Source organism: Mugil cephalus, chromosome 7, assembly GCF_022458985.1.
Source record: "Mugil cephalus isolate CIBA_MC_2020 chromosome 7, CIBA_Mcephalus_1.1, whole genome shotgun sequence".
Classification (NCBI taxonomy): Eukaryota; Metazoa; Chordata; class Actinopteri; order Mugiliformes; family Mugilidae; genus Mugil; species Mugil cephalus.
Window position 1 is genome coordinate 9,524,107 of NC_061776.1, and position 19,438 is coordinate 9,543,544.

At 43.6% G+C, this 19,438-nt stretch overlaps 1 protein-coding gene across 1 annotated transcript; it reads right to left on the bottom strand.

Moving 5' to 3' along the window:
* Positions 1–1,185: 1,185 nt before the first annotated feature.
* On the bottom strand, positions 1,186–18,483 carry LOC125011381 (protein APCDD1-like). Its single transcript, XM_047590573.1, has 5 exons — positions 18,003–18,483; positions 12,174–12,357; positions 10,955–11,480; positions 4,025–4,346; positions 1,186–2,249 (listed from the first exon to the last, which is right to left on the bottom strand). The coding sequence occupies exons 1-5, from the start codon at positions 18,040–18,042 to the stop codon at positions 1,795–1,797; spliced, it is 1,527 nt and encodes a 508-aa protein (XP_047446529.1). The 5' UTR covers positions 18,043–18,483; the 3' UTR covers positions 1,186–1,794.
* Between the last annotated feature and the right edge of the window lie 955 nt (positions 18,484–19,438).

Sequence of the window (19,438 nt, forward strand, 5' to 3'; positions counted from 1 at the left end):
TGGCGGAGCGATGTTTTTAGTGATGAGTCGGCCGTGCTGTAATGCTGATTTGAGCACGTTCTAAATGTCTTATTGACCAATCAGATTGCTTGGTCGGAACTAAATTTTATGTGTGCTAAATCTATATCATAGGTGTCAAACATAAGACCCGCGGACCAAAAGTGGCCCCCCCAGAAGGTCTAATCTGGCCCCAATCTTAGGATTCACACAAATTTAACATAACACAACACTGAGACCCAGAACTACTCAGTTCATTAAACACGTCCTAAATAAACAGGTAATGAAAACGTCTACATTTCGAAATTCCTTTTGAATATCTACAGCTGAAACTTTTTTACTCTCTCATGAGAGGGTTTTTCCAGATGTATCGATAAAAAAAAAAAGTTTTTCCGCAAAAGTGCAATGGAAACACTTTTGTCGCCGTCACCCGTCGCGGGCGTCACCAGAGATGATGCAGATAAGCATAAGTTTCGTTGTTTCAGAAATATCACTTTCATTTTGCAAAATACTGTAGTGGAAACACAGCTTTGATGTGCTCCCCTGCATTAAAACAAAAGGAAACATTTGGAGTTGTCGTGATTTGTAGGTTAATACGCTGTTTTATTATTGGTCCGCTCTGTGTGACCCCTGAACTATACTGACTTCGACACCCCTGATCTAGATGTATACGTTTTCAAAAATACTTAAATGGATCCAGGGGCGTCAAACTCTTGTTAGTTCAGGGGCCACGTACAGAACAATATGATCTCAAGGGGGCCAGACCTTCAAATAATGACAACTTCAAATGTTTCCCTTTGTTTTAGCACAAAGAAGTACATTATGAAAGTGTTTACATTTAATGAACTGCACTATTACAAAATCTTTTATGAACAACCAGATTTTTCTAAAATAACTTAAATGAGAGTTTATCTCTGGAAGAGAAGCACTTAAACTGCAGATAAAGTTCCTTTTATCCTTTTAACTGGTAGTTATTTAAACGCCAGATACGCCTTCGTTTCAGTTTCTTAGTTCTTTGAGGCTTCACGATGTTTCAAGTGTAGAAAACTGTAAACTCACCTTATGTTCAGGTAAACAGCGACGTCTAATTTTCCTCTAATTTTCTATCGTTTAATTCAAACTGGATCTCTTTCATTCAGGCCAAATGAAACCTTTGGTTTCATTTCAACGTTAAACAAGTTCACAGCGTAAACGAACTCCATGATGGTTTTATTTAAAATTTCCAGAGTTTTACATAGTTGAAGTTTTAAGGTCGACCCGTGGGGGACTGCTGCTCTAGAATATGTGACATATAGTTACATGGAGATGTTTCATAACGACAATATGATCTTTATTCAGGAAAGGGAGGCCGATACCTGCCGTGGAGTCCGCCGTCCCTTAAGGTTACATTTATAGACAAAGCTGTGAGTAAAGCACTGTAGTTCCCTTTTTACTGTAAACAGCGACTCAAAGCTCCTCAAGACAGGGAGGTCGTCGTCAAGAGCTCCTCTGGAGAAAACGTCCACTAAATCGTGTCTTTTTGCTGTACAAAACCTTGTTGTAGGTCAATGACCTGTGTAAAACGCGTCGTCGGGTCCGTGTGGATATAACGACGTCTTTGTGGAAACACAGACGGCTTCGGCCTTTGGTTCCGCTCTAAAGTGCAGTTTCTGTGGTGCAGCAGTGTCGAGTCTTTGGTAGCGTCAGAGAGTTGTTTTTTTTGTTTTGTTTTGTTTTTTTAAATCCTCCTCTACACCAGAAAAAAAATGGTTTGCAGTTCCAACAGGCAGCCTCCTTGTCGTCCTGTCTCGTGCTCCCTTAAGTTTGCCAGGAGAGAAGCAGGGCGGTGACGAACGTGGCCAAAGCCGCCGTGGCTCGTCCCTGGCTGCCTCCCGAGCAGCCGTTGTGGTGCATCCGAGGCCGGTCCGCGTCCCCCCCCTGGCTGTAGTCGGACCGCTGGCTGCTCGACGAGCACTGGACCAGGGGCATCTGGTAGGACGTGGCCCGCTTCTCCGGCCGGTCCGGGCTGGAGCCGTCGCTGGGGCGCTGGCCGTTGTAGAGCAGGTAGCGGCCGTGGGCGTCCTGCTCCATGCGGAAGAGCTCGTACTCCGTGTGGGGCAGGCGGATGCCCAGCGCCACGCAGCCGTTGGTCAGGGTGACGTCCTGCTCCACGCCGACCTGCCAGGACCCCTGCTCGCCGCACTCGTTACCGTTGAAGACGTTGAGGAGGGAGGTGGTCGCCAGGTCCATGGGCGTCACTCTCATGTGGTTCACTGGAAGAGAGGGAGGGAGAAGAAAACACCTGTTGGCTCAAATCACGTCTTCTTTCTGTGTAGGTTTGGTTGTCAAAACATTCATAGTGTTAATCACTAATGGGATCTGGGAGTTGCTCATTCCTGAGGAGATCCAAACACCCCACCCTTCAGAAGTTTGAAATCTTCACTTTATAAATGACAATACTTCCACTTCTGCTTCTCCTTCTTCTCCTACAAAACCTTATATATATATTTTTTTTAAGCATCGTCTTGTCTTTTAAGCATTTTGCTATTCGCTTTTTGTTGTTCACGGTAAATCAGCCCTGTTTTTCAGTTCCCGGATCTCTCCAGCCTATATAGCCCCATTCACATGGGACTAGTTTTAACTGGGGAACAGAGATCAACTGATATAGATTTTTTAGGGCCTATACCGATAACTTTTTTTTACATCAGCATTGGCCGATGACCGATACGTGCCGTGCTGATCATTCCGAGCTGATATTTGGGGCCGATACTGCTTTTTCTCCCTCCGTTTACAGGATAAGAATGACACAATGGTAACAAATGGTCTCAATTTAACAAATAACATAAACATTTATTGAATTGTAGGATCGGAGCCCCCTCCCAAAGCTTAACAACAACACAACAGCTCCAATCTAAACTGTGGACAGTGGTTGATTGACAACCTGCACTACTAGCCAGAGAGCGAAAAAAACAAAACGTCAGCTACTTTTCAACTCTTATTTTTAGGGGTGATCGACACGTTAATGAGTACAAGGAGTTTCCAGCTGCATGCGCTCTGCTAGCGGGGGAATGTATGGGCTGCACGGGTCTGCAGCTGCACCTGTCTATAAATCTTGCCAGGGAAAATAAATAAATAACTATATATACACACACACACATACATGTATGTATCAGTCGATCTCCACTGGAGATCTCTATATTTGTAATAATCACAGACGTCGTCTCTGATCTTAATTCTGTGTGAATCGTCCATGACCATAATTTGTTAAAGAAACAAAAAAAAAACAGCTCTGCTAATCTTGTTTCTGGACCTCTGGCATAATCAGAGGGATGAAGCTAACTTGGCTCTGTCCAAAGGTAACCAGAGGAGGAAGATTTGAATCTTCTTACTGAGTCATGAACTCTCCACTAACCCAGTCCTTCGAGTTCCTTTGGCTGCTGCTAAGCACACGAGGTGAGTCAACGGAAACACCACAGACTCCAGTCACTGAATCTAACTAATAAGTTAAATATTTCAATACACTGATGTTCGTTATGTGCCTGATATATTTTATGCACACGCTATGATGACATTTTGTATAATTTTTGTTTATGTAGCTACTGAAAATATTTAAATCTTAGTCTATATTCTAATTTGCACGCTTTGCATTTTTGTTGCAGTTCTGGCTATTTTTACATTTGCATTTTAATCGTTCATATATTCTGAATTATTCAATATTCAGTGTGGGAGATCAAGCTGCTTTAAACCCTCAGTAAACATACAGTAAGCCGGGGGTGTCAAACTTATGGCCTGTGGGCCAAAAACTGACATTAACCAGACATTAACTGCAATTTACAAAGAAAAAAAAATTATTGGCAGCTACTCCTAATTTATTTTTCTCTCCTAAGATTTTGCGCACTGTAGATGGCAGCAATGCACCGAAATCGCACTCATAAAATGTTTTCATTGTGCAATTATTGTGCGGCTTGAGTGCAGATCAAATTGGCCCCTGAACTAAAATGAGTTTCACACCCCTGCATTAGGCTGTGAGACAACGCCAGCTGGTTACCTTTGAAGACAAAGTCCGTCCCGCCCATGACCCGGGTGGAATGAAGCCCTCGGCTGTAGCGTCCGCGGGCGTAGATGGTGAAGGTGGGGTGTTTGCAGACGGGGTCGGAGTAGTGGTAGTAGTGGCCCTCCCAGGTGTGGTTGTTGTCGTGGAAGACGAAGTGGCGGGTGAGGAAGAGGACCTCCGGGCGGACCTCGCAGCGCTGGCTCACCCACTGGCCGTACAGCCCGACGCTCAGGTCGGTCCGCGGCGGCAGGATTGGCGGGTGGAACTCGTCTGAGCGGTAGATGATGCGACAGGCGATGCAGCCGTGGTCGTGGTTCTGAGAAAAGGAGGAAACAATCCCAATGGGTCAAGACGCAACAATAAACTAAATATATTCTATAAGTTTTTCCATTCATCAAAAGCAAACACATTGTTTTACTTATGTCATCGTTTCCCCTATATTTTCTATTTCATGTGTGAACAGTGAAATATATTTTGAAGTTATTTTGGGATGTCATCTTATCCACCAACACAAAGCCCATTCTTTTTTCGTATCCTTTAAAGGGTTTCTGGTTAAGTGTTTGACCACTAGGAGCGCTAAGGGGTCTCTTCTTTTCTCTAAAATTACCGCCTCTGGTGTCATCAGGTTTTACGGGGGGTCAAAAATCAACAATGTTTTTGTTGTTTTACAAGAATGAAAATCAAGGTTGGTTCCGAAAAGTGAGTCGAGCCCAATAGACCTCTGTGTTAACAATTTAACAGCAGGAACCAACACATCAACTCCTATGTTTAAATTATGCTGAAGGAAGCGAGTGCACGCTGTGAGTGAGAGGTGGGTCCGGAACAAGCAACAACCTCCGAGTCTGAGCGATGAAGCCAATGCAGAAGTGTAAAAAAAAAAAACAACAAAATTGCAGTTCATCAAGTGGCCACTTGAGGCTCCAAGAGGGAGCAAATCCCCATAGAACCCCATTGTTAAAAAGTCAAACTTTACAGCATTATTAAACATGTTTGTGACCAAACAAAAAACAAACAAAAAAAAGATTTTGGTCCTGATTTTGTTGGGTAGCGGAGAGTTGGGTGGGCAGGTCTCAACTTCCGACATGAAGTAAAGCTCATCCAACATGGCGACCTCAGGCTCCGCCCACTACGGGCTTCATTTTTGAGGTTCAGAATACAACGGGGTGACGTCACGATGGCACGGTCCATAGTATATACAGTCAATGATCCCGACACAAGTCTTTAGCTGTCTGATTAGACACCACCCGCCCATCTCAGCTCCACCTCTTCCTCGATTTTTGAATTTTGAACTCGTCAGCGCCCTCTGCTTGACAAACCATTCCTGTTACCAGACACCACAGGTCACCCTCAGAAGGTCCATGTCTATTCTCTGATGAGTCACAGCTGTTTTGGAGACCCACACAATATTAGGAATAATGGTCATAATGTTACGCCTGATTGATGTATGTGAATAGTTTCTATCTAAGAACATTTCTTTCTCATGACTCATCACTGACCCTGTTCCGATCAAACTAAATTCTTTATTTTTCCACTGCTATAAAAGCAGATTTATTCATGTGAGAAAAAACTCAAACTACCAGAAAGTTCAGCTATGACGTAATAAATCAGCTGTTTAAGCTGTAAATTGTTTACAAACTTCCCGCTGTCATAAACATGAGTGAAAAGCACGTTCTATGAGATGTGTCCACGCTGTGAACATTTTAATCCATCATCAGTAAACTCTGCTTCGTGAAATTCACATTTCACACAGACGGACGGCTGGCCGCTGTTCAGAGGTGAAAAGTCTGAACCTCCTGGGTATTGGAGGCCAGACGAGGTTCCAGCGTTTTCTCAGCCATCGCATCATTTCCCAGTAAAAGACAGATGTCTGGACGGACTGAAGGCGCGACAGTGAAGAGTGAGCCCTCGTGCTTTTTCACAGACGTCACCGGCGATGCGCATTTCTCACACGAGCAGCGTGTGATCGCGGCGTTCACAGACGGGACAGCTGTGGCTCTCCGACCAGAAATTTGAGGGCCCGGCGGACCCGGAGCTGGAAGCCTCCGCGCAGTATTTCCACAAAACCTCTTCCAAACACAAAACTCCTGAGAGGCGGCTGAGTTTCTGTTATTCGAGGGTGGTCAGCCTTCTTCAACTCGATCCCTTCTTTTCCCAAACAACATTACGTCTGTGCGGGATTTATGGGGAGTTTAAAAACAGAAAAGAAATGGAGAGGGGGGAAGAAAAAAAAACAGGAGTTTCACTACATCCTGCAGATGAGATAATCCCAGCGCAGCTCCATGACCGACTGAGTGAGAGGTTAATGGGACGGATGGAAGGGAGGCCTCTTGCGAACGAAGCACTGCGTGTGAGAGCAGAGTGGGTTTTAATGGCTGTGCACCTCGACACTTGTGCGGTAAGAGATACACACGGAGTACGCACACTTTAATATGTACAATGATCAGCCACAACATTAAAACCACTGACAGCATAAGTAAATAACATTGAACATCTTGTGACAATTCAGCGTTCTCCTGGGAAACTGGCTTTCATTTAATTGGATGTTACTTAGACATGACACACCAGACCAGTCATCCCCAGCACGATGCACAATCTAAATACGAGGTCATAATGTTATCCCTGATCCAAATAAACATAAATGTGCTGCATTAAATCGTGTGGAGATATGTACTGACACTAGCTAGATGCGCCACCTACAAAGCTTTCACCAGTTGCCGCCGTATAAAGCGGTTAATATGTTACTTCGTAATCGGCTGCAGTCACCACAGCTCAGTGCTGAAGTCAGACGAGCCCTTCAGGCGAGCGCTCACACAGCCACGGTTATTGTTCAGTTATTTGCAGGTTGCAAATAAAAAGTTTTACTGCTGCTGTGACACCGTTTCAAATAATGATCCAAGCCCTGTTTATTGTTTTTATTGGACGATCCCTCGACTGAGAACATTTCGCAGTTGAACCCGAATAAAACTAAAACTGGAAGGATGTTAGATTTATTTGCTCTCACGGTCTGTGGCAATAGTTTCACAGATGATATATACTGATGAATTAAAGGAAGCCTGCTTGCCTAGCTTTGCGCAAAAAAAAAAAAAAAAAGCGTGGCCCTGACTAAAGAGATAAATCACTATGCCATTTGTTTGACCTATACAAAAGAAGTGGATGCTTTTGACACAAAAAAAATCAACATACCATCCCATTTTTACAAAAAGATGTCGATGATTGTGCCTATGTGGTCTAAATATGGCTGCATAGAATAAACAAGCCTGTACCATGCATTAATAGTAGTGGACTGACTATGTTGAGCCAAATCCATCTGAAGTTGTTCTTCACTTATTTTAAGTCTGATTCCCATCTCTCTCTCTCTGGATCTATGTAAACCTGGTTCAGGACACTGTTTAAGCAACATGGCGTCTGTCCTGGAAATACATTTTAATAAATTTCTCCACCTCCTTGGAAGCCAAACATCGTGTGAATTTACTGGAACTGAAGAAATAAAAGAGGAAACGAAGGTGGATATCACTGCCTTTGCTTCATATAAATAACACTTTTTTAAAAGGTAATATTTTTGCTACACTGGGCACAAGTGATGATAAGCTATCCTCAGATAAAGGAGAGTTAGGGCCGAGTTTCACTTTGTTTGGCACCTTCTTCCATTTGGGCGCTGTTCAAGAAAATAAATAATAAATAAAATGTTCAGATTCAAGCTTCTTGTGAGAAGCAGAAACTGTGTCAGGTTCTAAAAAGCTTCAGTAGAAACCTGTGGGTAATAATACAGACACTACACTCATAGCTTTGTTGGTTTACTTTGAGATCCTTTGACTTGAATTTAAGAATAATCGTCTTATCTTAGATCAACTGGATTCGTGGCTCTGCGTTCACGGCTTTTAAATGTAATTTAAGGGGCTTATTGGCTCAGAGAAAGGTTAAACTAAGATGAACAAAGCTAAAGAAAGCATAACAGCATCAACCTTGAACCTGCGCATGACGGGTGTTAAAACAGCAACAACATAAAAACACAGAACCCTACCAAGGATCATTATCAAGTGGTCGTTACTCCACCTCAGTGACGCAGCAGCGAACCGGGGCAACACAAGAATGGACGAATCAGACTCTTCAAAAAAGTCAAAAACAAATCTGCTGCTTTGCTCTTGCATCACTCGCTGCCGAGTTCCACCCCAGAAACCACAAATGAACATGCTGGCACCAGCCAAATATCCTGGACCGGGACCAGCTCTGGGTACACCGCTCAAGATTAATGGATTGGATAGTCACCGTGGCAGTAAAATCCCCTGAAAAGAAACAATTACAGCCTCAAGAAATGGTTGAGTTGAACACTTTTTTTTGTATGTGTAGGGAGGAGTGTGTACGTTCTGCACCGCTGCCTTACCAAGAAAATATAGCGACCTAATTTTGCTGCATGCACTCAGCGAGTGACTAAAAACTCACTAAAGCAATACGAGAAGTAAAAAAAAAAAAATGTCTGAAATGGAGGCGTGTATTATTACAGAATCATATTATTAACACAGATTACAAAAAACACATGAACTCACTCTAACGTTGCGTTAGCTAGCCTTATCTGATGAGAAGTGTGGGTTGTAAGTGTTGTTGATGGTTGTCTCACTCCAACTCTTTCTTTTAATCTCATTCAACCAAAGTCGTCTATGACTGGCAGTGGCTAATATGCGATAAAAATTCAAGTTAGTTATGTTGCTTTTTCGGTTTTGGCACCAAAAAATACAGCAAGACGTCATTTTCCTGGTCAGTGTTCGCCTCAAGCTTTCCTCTGTTTTACCTCCAGCTAACGACGTGACATCACAGTGACGCAGGCCTTAAGTCATAGGCTCCACCCCCTCCATGTTAATGGGCGGGACCTGGACCAAACTAACTCACAAAAATACGCATCAAATAACTTTTTTCTACATAGATGGTTCCAGTCATTTTAGGTACTTAATGTAATGCTGACCATTATTCTGATACATTTTGTTTATACTATAGAAACAGGAAGTGACCCCACGATGACTACAAGTTGCCATGCCGACCGCTCCATAAAGCAGTCCTGTAGAACAGTAGCATAAAAATAAATAAATAAATAATAAATGCAGTGTATAATAGGTAGAGAACAATGCAGTATTAAATTAAACGAAGAGTGTGTCTGGAGGAAGTTTGGTCGTATCCCTGGGAAACAAGCATCAGTTTGGCCAATGTCATCCATATTTATATACAGCCTATGCTTGGTACAAGCAGAAGAAAGAGATAAAAAAATATATGTTTATGACTTGTAATTTGATGTGAGCTGATCCTTTTGGGCAACGCAGCGCTAGACTTTCATTTTTATTCAGAAATGGCTGAGGAGAAATGGAGCAAATGCAACATTTTGATTTGAGCCTCAGGCATGCATGAAATCAGACCTGGTATGCGCACGCTGGATTTATTCATATGGCCGCATGATTCAAAATTCTAGGAATACCACATGTTGATTACTCCCGGGGATGGGCCCGGTCTCACGCTGCGCCGCTACAGGCCAAGGCAGCTTAAATAGAGCAGCGCTGGTCATTACAGCACCACGGGGGAGCTCATCTGATCACAGCTCCTCACTCTGCTCTGTGTTTACATTCTGATCAGCAACGCCGAGCCCCACCGTCCAAATGGATGTTTATTTAGACAGAGGACTAGGACGGGATTTCGTTATAATCTTTGCAGAGGGTGACAGTGAAAACATCACTCTAGGGTTTCAGTCAGCAGGGAGACCACTGTTCAGTAGAGTAAATAGAGAAATTACATCCTGTAAGCACAGTGGAAGAATGAAAGAGCTCTCTCTTAAAGCTAGATGGAATCAGTGTGTACACAGTTTCTGTTTCCATCTGTGCAAATGTTTAGAGCGTACGGGTATTAAGGCCACGATTATTGACATACACGCCGATCCAAACTCAGATTTAGATCAAACAGCATTTAAAATAAATCACAGGGAGCCGTCTGTTGCGCCACACAGGTGGACTTCACCACCTCAGAACACGTCAGGTTCAAACTTTCAATCGGCCCACCTCTGCGCCTTTCAGTTCAAACTCTTTCCGGTGTGTGTGGTCTTCGCGGCGTGGAGGGTTGACACAGTGGGAGTAGAGTTCAACTGAGGTTGTCCGCCGAGCCACATGCCTGGGTCGGAAAACAAAACGCTACCTCCGGCCCGTCCACGCGTTCCAACGAACACAAACGTCGAGTTGGTGGGCGGGAGGGAGGAGTTCTCGTCCCCGGTTTTCGAACTAGAGACTCCTGCTGGTAAGTCAGGACTCCTTCACGGCTGGGTGAGCAGGTGGGGTATCTCTCTGTAAACTGCCTTAAGCCGACAGCTGGTTTACAACCGACGGCAACTTTAAAAAATACACCGATCAGCCACATCATTAAAACCACCGAGGGGAGACTTGACTAACATTGACCATCTTGTGACAATTCAATGTTCTTCTGGGAAACGTTTGGACCTGGCATACATGTACCACCCACCCCCAGCCTATAGCAATGACACTCCATGATGGCAGCTTGCCATAATACGATGTAGGAACAACTCAAAAAAGAAAAACCGCATAGGGTGTTGACCTGGCCTCCAAGTTCACCAGATTCCAAACTGATCAAGTATTTGTGTGATGATCCACGGAGGCCCCTTCCCTCAACATCACTAACAACATCCTGTTATCAGACTCCACAGGACACCCCCAGAAGGCCCATGTCCACTCTCTGAGGAGTCACACCTGTTTTGGAGGCACCTTAACATGCTAATGGAGGTGTTGCATGAATATTTCCATGATATTTCATGGCAAACCATCCAATAGTTGGGTAGAGGTTCTATTTTCTTTCAATCATCTCATGCTCTGTTGACACAGTCACATTTCACTCTCATTTCTCTGAAGTCTACCAGACATATGATCATCAGGGACTGACCTTGGCGTTCTGCAGGGCCATCTGGTAGCTGGACGGCTTGTAGTACAACCGCTGCGAAGGCTCGGTGTGGATGTCCCCCAGAAACAGCTCCTCCACCAGGTGATCCAGATTGTGATGCAGGTACTGCTTCTCCACCCTCAGCAGCTGCAGCTCGTGCATGGCAAAGTTAAGCTCTCTGGAGCAGTCGTAGCCGCCCTCCTCGCTCCACAGGTCGTAGGTCACGCTGGGCTCCCAGGGGCCTTTCACGGCCCCTCGGCAGCTGCGGTTGAGCCTCTGGCTGAGGTCTTTGGCCACGGCGGCCGTGTGACACACCATCTGGACACGGTGGAGGTGGTACTCCGCCTCCGTGCCGCCGCGGATGATCCAGGAGGCCTGGCGCAAGCGCAGGCGGCCCCGGATGACCAGCGTGTAGGTGGGCTTGGTGCAGTGGTTGTCCTCGTAGTAGAACTGGTGAGCCTGGAAGGTGTTGTTGGAGTAAAACCTGTAGGAGCGCGTCAGAAACTCTGGACCTGGTCTCACCTCGCAGCTGGAAAACAAGGTGATACATCAACAGGTCAGATAAACCCCGTGCAAGGGCACACGCTGAATAAATTTCAAGAACAACCACAGACTTGTGAATTTCTCAGAGATGAATAAAGTATCTGTCTATCTAGATTCAATCTTGGTGCTTTGTACTGTCTGAGTTTAAACAGCGGCTTTACAGAAATATGATCCTGTGAGAGGACTGATTTTCTCATCACAAGTAAAAGTTCATGTTCTTCCATAGCATGTCCTAGCATGTGTACTTTTCTTTTGTGTTTGATAGGATTTAAATTGAAATATGGTATTTGAGAATACTTGTCGCTTCTTAACTAAATTCTTTTGTAAGGAACGTCTACAGTGTCAGAATTTACGTACGATCTAGTAGTTACATCTAAAAGTTTTTCCACTCTCAAAGACGAATGTGCACCACAATGTGAATGTGTTTTTTTTTACTTAGGCCTTCTCAGCAGAAATTGGTTTTATTAAATTCCAGTGAACCCAGAGCTTTTCTAAAATGTCCTTGAGATCATTTATGTTCCATTAAAAGTAAACTTTCTGCGTGCAGTACTTGTGAATTACAAACTCTGTGGTGCATTCAAAGAAGTTTGGACCAAATAATAAGAAAGTGCATGACTATGCATAAACCCTAGCGCCTGCAGGTTTAAACAGCAACAAAAGTTATAGAAAAAATTCCAACCTGGTGGACACCCAGTGGCCCTCCACGCTGGGAGGCATCTGCACAGTGATCCGGGCCCCATTATGAAGGTGCTTCAGCATGTGCTGGCACTGGGAGTCTTTGACGGACCGGCCGAACGTCTTCTCCAGGGAGAGATGGCTGGAGCGGCCGTCCGAGTAGTGAACAGAGGAACCTTCGGCCCAAACTGTGTGGACAACAAACGAGACAAATAGCTGCAAATTCAATTCAGTTTTTGCGGTGGATGTGAAAAACTTTCACAAAAACACAAAACCTACCTAAAATGAAAGGGTAATGAGCGATTTAATCGTGTTTGAACATCAAACATCAGCCTTGTTGAGGTTGAAATGTAAAATAAACCTCTAAAGAATCTGTTCAATTTAGCAGCTTTGAGAACAACTAATAGGATAATTAACCACATCAAGGCCAAACTGAAAAAGCAGTTTCCCTCCGTCGGGGCCTCTTTGAAGCATTTAAAGGATTTAACTTAGTCATTTTAACTCATGTCATCACGGCAGGGATTACAGGGCTTTATCAGCGACCTGCGACACCTGGTATGAGTGGAGTCTTTTCTGGGTTAACGCTGGCCCGATCATGTGATGAAAAGCCAAAGCTGAAGAAGTGATAAGTGAATTCATATCTGCTCAGCAAACACTCAAACGCACCGAGATAAAGTGCAGAAAATCACAAAAGATCCGCTTTGAGAATGTTTGGTTCCCACCATGTGTCGGCGGGCTCTTCCTACAGCGTGCGAAATAAAAATACGTTCAGCAACGGAGTAAAGCTTAAAGGGATAGAATATCGGAAATGAAAGCATTTCTAAAGCCTGCAGCCAAAGAAAAGCCCCGAAGCTCACATTCCAGTGAGGCTTTATTCCATGTAATACTCCAGCATCATCGAAAATCTACCTTTAAATACAAAGACTTTAGCTCAGACTCTTTCTATCGGACCCGACTTGCTTGGCAATATTATCTGACGTCTAGGAATGCCGCTGCGGTCGCCCCTGCGCTTTTAATTTGAGACTAATAACACCGAGGGAGGGGCGAGGACATCTGATTAAAAGAAGCCAAAAGCTCCGTGGAGAACAAAGCCCCATCCAGCTGTTTTACACCCAGCCAGGCTGCTCCTATGTGCTAGCCCAGGCTTGTGTGTAAACCACCACATCACAGCACTGCTGAGTGGAAACACTGGACAGAGGGGAGACTTGATCTCACCCCCCCCCCCCCCTCCCAACTCAGCTGGCGGCATTAGTAACGCTGCTTTGCTCGCCGGAGCCATGTTAAAAATCAAAAATGAAGCTTCACAGTTAGCTGCATGTTGTGTGTGATCTTTGCACCTGCACTCAGATCGGAGCATGGGAAAGACCCTGAGAGAAGCTGCTAGAAGCCTGTTCTCACAATGAAGGTGGATTTTAATTTCTAACAAAACTGAAACAGTAAACACACACTGCTGTCCAACTACTATGTCTATGTATTTATGTTTATTATTGCAAAAACTGCCTTATATATGCATTATATCCCAAAACAGCTTTAACCAATCGGGTATGGATCTTTACATAAAACCGCTTGTTGTACACAACCTGAAAGAAGTAACATCAACATCAAAAGAGTCCAACAGGAAGACGGCTTCCACTGTCCGGTTGGCGCATATTGTCTGAGCCTGCGTGAAACCGGAAGCGCTACTTTTAGCTGGACAGTACGGAAGCTGGGAACGTGCTGTGCAGAGCTGGCCTTTGCTCAATCAGGCTGATTAGTTTTATTCTAGATTCAACATTTTTCAAGCCAAGGGCCACCAAACTGATGGAGAGATTAAGCAGGGACAACCCTCCCTACTATATGTGTGCAACTGCCATAAACATACATACTTTCACCTTTAAACATCATCACCAAGTCATTTTGTCCTCAGTAGTTAGCTGATGGGAGCTAGCTGCACTGTTAGCTTCTCTTCTGCTAATGCTGCAGCATGCGTCTGGGTTTCACCTGCGACTGAACGGGCTCTCGACCAATTGCAGGAACCTGACAGAGTCAGCGTGTAATGTGCGGCCTTGTGATTGGCTCAGCAGCAATAGGGGCGGGGCCTACAGTGTACAGGAGGCTTAGATTGACAGGTGTCAGCTGAATGAGTGTTAACTGAAAGATAACCTTGATTTATCCCTTCACTAAAATATGTTGGATTCATGTTAATGTGCATTTAAGCAAATTTAAGTTTTTGGAGGAAAAAAAAAAATATGAAAAGTGGGTAATCACCCAAAGATTTTGTGACCCCCCTGCAGTGCCCCAGCGGACACCCTGTGGGTTGTGTACCCCCTATTGAAGACCTATGTTCTACATGTACCAGATAACATTTGATTTTTCATTTTTGATGCATTGAATGGTTTTCAACAACTGCTAAATGTTTCCCAGAGACACAAAAGCTGTCCTCTGGCAAACACTGTGGTAAACTAGCATCAAATTAAATGTTGTTTCAGTGCCGCTACGTCTGAGATTTCACCGCTTGACCTGATGTTAGACAGACCTGATCAAAAGTCAGCAGCGTCTGAACCAAAATATCAGAAATTATAACGTAATGTGAGCTTTATTTTAAACACGGTTACAACTCTTTTTTTTTTTTTTACGTTACATCAAAGCCAAGTGTGATCCAACTCAAAATGGAAAACAGACTCGCAGGGAAATGAATGAGGAAATGATTATAAGGAGGTTATGTGTAGCCTGTTTGTAAAATTACTTTTTAAGAGGAAGCATCATACGTCTCCTTCTTTGCACATTTAAAGAGCGCTCAACGTGTGAGTGGTGGGAGTTTCTTCCAATAGCTTTAAAAAAAGAAAAAAGAAAAGAAAAAGAAGAAACTCTACTCTCATTATGGCAATAATCATAACTACTTGAACCCAACTCCGGTCCCTCATTGCTGCCGCCGCCGCTGCTGCTGCTGCTGCTTCGTTCCCAAACCTCTGCTCTCTATCTAAATCAAAGCGCCCACAAAACTCCCAGAGCCCGAAACCACGGCGAACATTTCCAGTTGGCCTGGTCCCACTGGTGAGGTAAGAGCCCTGGGACCCCGGACAAGACGAGAGACTCCACATCGTTTATGGGGAAGAGAAAAATCCGCAAGTGCCAGAGCAGAGACCAGACAAAGGACTGTTCTTCGTGTTATCTCTGCGACTGGCACCGACGGGTTAGCGAGAATAACACGTCAACTTTAGAAATCAAGAGACGCAAAGTTACCCAAGTACTTTTTTTTTTTTTTTTTTTTAAAGGAGGTCCCTGTGCTTCTGTTTTTTTCCACTTTGACTTTGACTTCAGAGGATACATTGCTCTTTCAGTACTCAACACATAAATTATGACTTTGTCTGGATTAGGATTTGAGATTCGGCATAAAAATACCGCCTTTGTTGAGTATCGCAAGTGCGCGGACAGCTGTCACGCTGCACTGCACGTATGTAGGGAGGAAGGTAACAACTGGAAAGGCTTCCACGTTTACGGCTAGCACGTCATAAACAGCTGAACAGTCACCGTGTGCTACTATTTTTCACCACACTAGCACCCTGAGCAGCTAAACGGTTTACTGTTTACTCATTACAAGTCTTAACACGTCACAACAGGAGTTTGTTTGTTTGTTTTAGCAGCATTGGACTTGAATGACTTTGCATCAAGAATATCTGCAAAATGACCAATACTGAAATATGCAAGATATATTATATAAAACCAGACAAACTTCAGCTAACGTGACTTGTGAACGTACAGACATGTTCAAACTCACAGTGGTTAGCTAGTAAAACGTTAGCCGCCTTATTTTGTGCAAACATTTCCCAATTAGCACCAAGCACAAAAAAAAACAAAACACCAAGGCATCCCTGAATGTCATAGGTTCTAGTATTTAGGACTTTTTTCTGGGCCTGAGGACACATCAGTGGAAACATCAGAGGATCCAAGTTATTATAGTTTGTTTTAATCCTCAGGGGGACACGGATATCTGCACCAAATTTCATGGCAATCCAGCCACCGGTTGCCAAGATATTCCTCTAAAACACAACTGGGAAGGTCATGGTGGTTCAAGATCAAAAGTAATCGAGACAGAAGGATTCATTCTCCGGGGATCGTGAACAGCTTGCGTGACTAAAAGGGGTAATTTCATCCATTTTGATCTCACTCCTGTACATCTTTTAATCCGGTTTCCTGGTTGTTTTAAAAACACGTGGATAAATTAAAAACTACATATATATTATTTTAAAGTGTAACAGGCATAAATGGATCAAGGACTCATTTCAAAGGGGGAAAAAAATGGAAAACAAAATCTTTAAGCGCTCAGAAAATAAAAATGACAACTGGGCTATACTGGGGCTATAAGTGAAAGTTCAAGAACAGTGACTAAAGGGACCTTGCAGTGAGTCTGTTTTGTTAGGGGTCCTCACTTAATTAGCACTTTTTCCTAAATTCTTCCACCGCTCTGCTGCTATTTTCTGCTGCATAAGGAATGAATCACTCCTGCTGATAGAGGTCGACCTGTCTGTTCTCCACCTTCTCCTGTCGTTGGCATTCGTCGATCTCCAGCTCCGAATAAAATATCGCGCTATAGTTTTCCGACTGCAAAAATTACAACAGTATTGGCGGAGATGTTTTTTTTTTCCTTTCTTTTAAACTCTCACATGCTTTTAAAACGCCCTATTACAGATTCTATTTTGTCATTCGATAGCTTCACCACAGCTGCATGCATGCAAATTAAGTTTCCTCGGATGTATTATTCATTTCCACTGAAACGTCCATGATTTCTGTTCAGTAACATTTTATATTTAATCATCAAATCTCATTTCCTGGTACATGGCAAAGCCCCTTTCTGAGATTGTTTGCATACTGCATACATACATTTGAATTAATAAGGCCCATTTTAAGTGTTTTCTTCTTCTTTTTTTTTTGGATAAATACTGGTGAAGTTATAGCTTGATTTGGTTTAGTTTTATTCCTACTGACGAACCTACTAATCAACACACATCAACAAAAGAAGTGTCTTCTTGACCTTAGAGTTCCCCAGACTGCTAAATATTTAGTGATGCGATGAAGCCTTATCAAAGCCGCTCCAGGTGAGCCCTTTTCTATCTGTGAATCTTTTTTTAAACTTTTTCCTGTGCGTAAAGTCCCGCTGAGGTTCCCTACCCCCCAGTGAATGCACAGCACACCCTTAATCTAGGCTGACAGAGCATTTTCATTGCCACTGTGAAAGGCTGCAATAACACGCCACTTAATTGAACGTTAGATTCCCTTAAACACACTTAAGGATAAGTGGACTCCGGAATATCGCTCCTCTCTCGTCCATTTGAAGTCGCTGCCAAATGTTGACTGTTCACCGTCACCGGCAGCAGATGGATCGGGTCAACTGCAGTCCCCATAATCCTCTGCTGCTCAGACAGGGGTTTTCATCAGGGATGGATGTTTTAAGTGGCTCTTAGCTCTGTCTGTGCTTTTATCTAGCGTAACAGTCCCAAGGAAGTTTTTTTTTTTTTTTTTTTTTTTTTTAGTTTCACCTTCAAACATGTACGTCCCTCTGGAATAAGGCACAATGTTATTATGATTATTAGTCCTGGAGGACACGAACACTGTGCCATGATGGCAGACAGGTGTGCTGAGGTGAATGGGGGCATGTCAAGGTCGTATCTCATATATACATATATATATATACGCCTCAAAGAAAACATTGAAGTAATCTGAAACGCAATTTAATTAACCATTTACGTCAAACGAAAAATATTGTTTAGCAAAGATTTATGCATTTTGTTTTCCACGCACACGTGGAGTAAAGCGTGTTTGGAGCACCCCCTTCAAACGTGGAGACGTTTCTTACCCAAAAAAGCAATAAGAAGCAGTGTGAGTGACGACCCCATTCCGCACTTTAGGGGGGGACTGAAACGAGCTTCACTGGTCACGCTTGGGGAGTTCAAGGCTTCCTTTTACGCAGCGTCCCCGGTTATTCCGACACTAATCCAAACATTGTGGATCCAAAGCGTGGAGCAAACACTCCTGCAAAATCCGAGCATCATAGGAAACGCAACTCCGATTCGAGAGAGAACAAAAAAGAAAAAGAATAATAATAAAAAAAAAAAAGAACAAGGTACCGGAGGTTCAAATCAAAGAATCGCGCCTATAAAAAGTCCAAACTATTATGCTGCAGTTAGGTGAAAATAATAATAATAACAATAATAATGGTGAAGGTTGCGCTTCGGCGTTCAAACGCTGCACCTCGGTTAATTTTTACGCGCTTCCTCGGTGCGTCCTGCGTGCTGCGCCACGGAGGAGTGTTTGAAAGTGTGTCCAGAGATTGGACTCAACCCCCCCTCCTCTCCCGCCCATTCAGATAGTTTATGGGCGTGGAGAGTGCACACTTCAATAAAAAAAAAAAAAATAAAAAAAATCCCACGTGTTCGAGTTGTTTCAGTCAAGTGCTGAATGACAATAGTTTCACATGGCAAAGAACGAGAATAAGCCCAAAACACGTAACTCTAAGTGAGTTGCTTGATTTTCTCCTCAGTGAGTCGTTCTTTAATTTAAAGAGGTAACGTGTTATTTCCACGCATTCGTTTACAAACCAACATCCTTGGTAAAAAAAAAAAAAAAAAAAAAAAAATCTGATGCAAAAAACAGGAACTGGGATCTTTAAAAACAGAAAAGATGTTATGAAGTGGGAGGGTGAGAAAATAAATTTTAAACGGGGGCAAAGTTGTCACGGAGCCTCAGCAGTTCATCACGGTTGCGCTTCCCTCCTCTCATTAGCCCCCGTCTCCCTCCTTGTTATCATTCGTGATGGATGCTACACATTCTTCTTGACCGTGGCTCTCAAATTATGCACCTTCTCATCATAGCCTCCGTGCCTGCAGGGACAGCAGCAGCAACAAAGCGTGGCAGCCCTTTTCCTTCCCCGACACCTGTTGTGCGAGCGTGTCCGGGGAGAGACCTTGGCCTTGAGTTTCCAACTCTCTTTTCAACTCGAGGTTCTTTTTATCTCTGATCTTTTGACCCTGAGGCGACGATGCTGCTCCTCTGCATTCACTCAGACTGAGCCGGCGGAGTTATCCCTTTAACTGGCATGGTAACCACACGGTTGATCTTTTTTTAATAGTAGTAGTGGCAGAACACATGAAAATTATTCATTTCTCATGTGTGAACACACATATATACAGATATCCAGGCTGGAAATATACAACATACAGTATTTATATTGTATGAATCTGTACAGTCATGCACACTGTTAACATAAATTAAAAATAAATGTTATTTAATCAT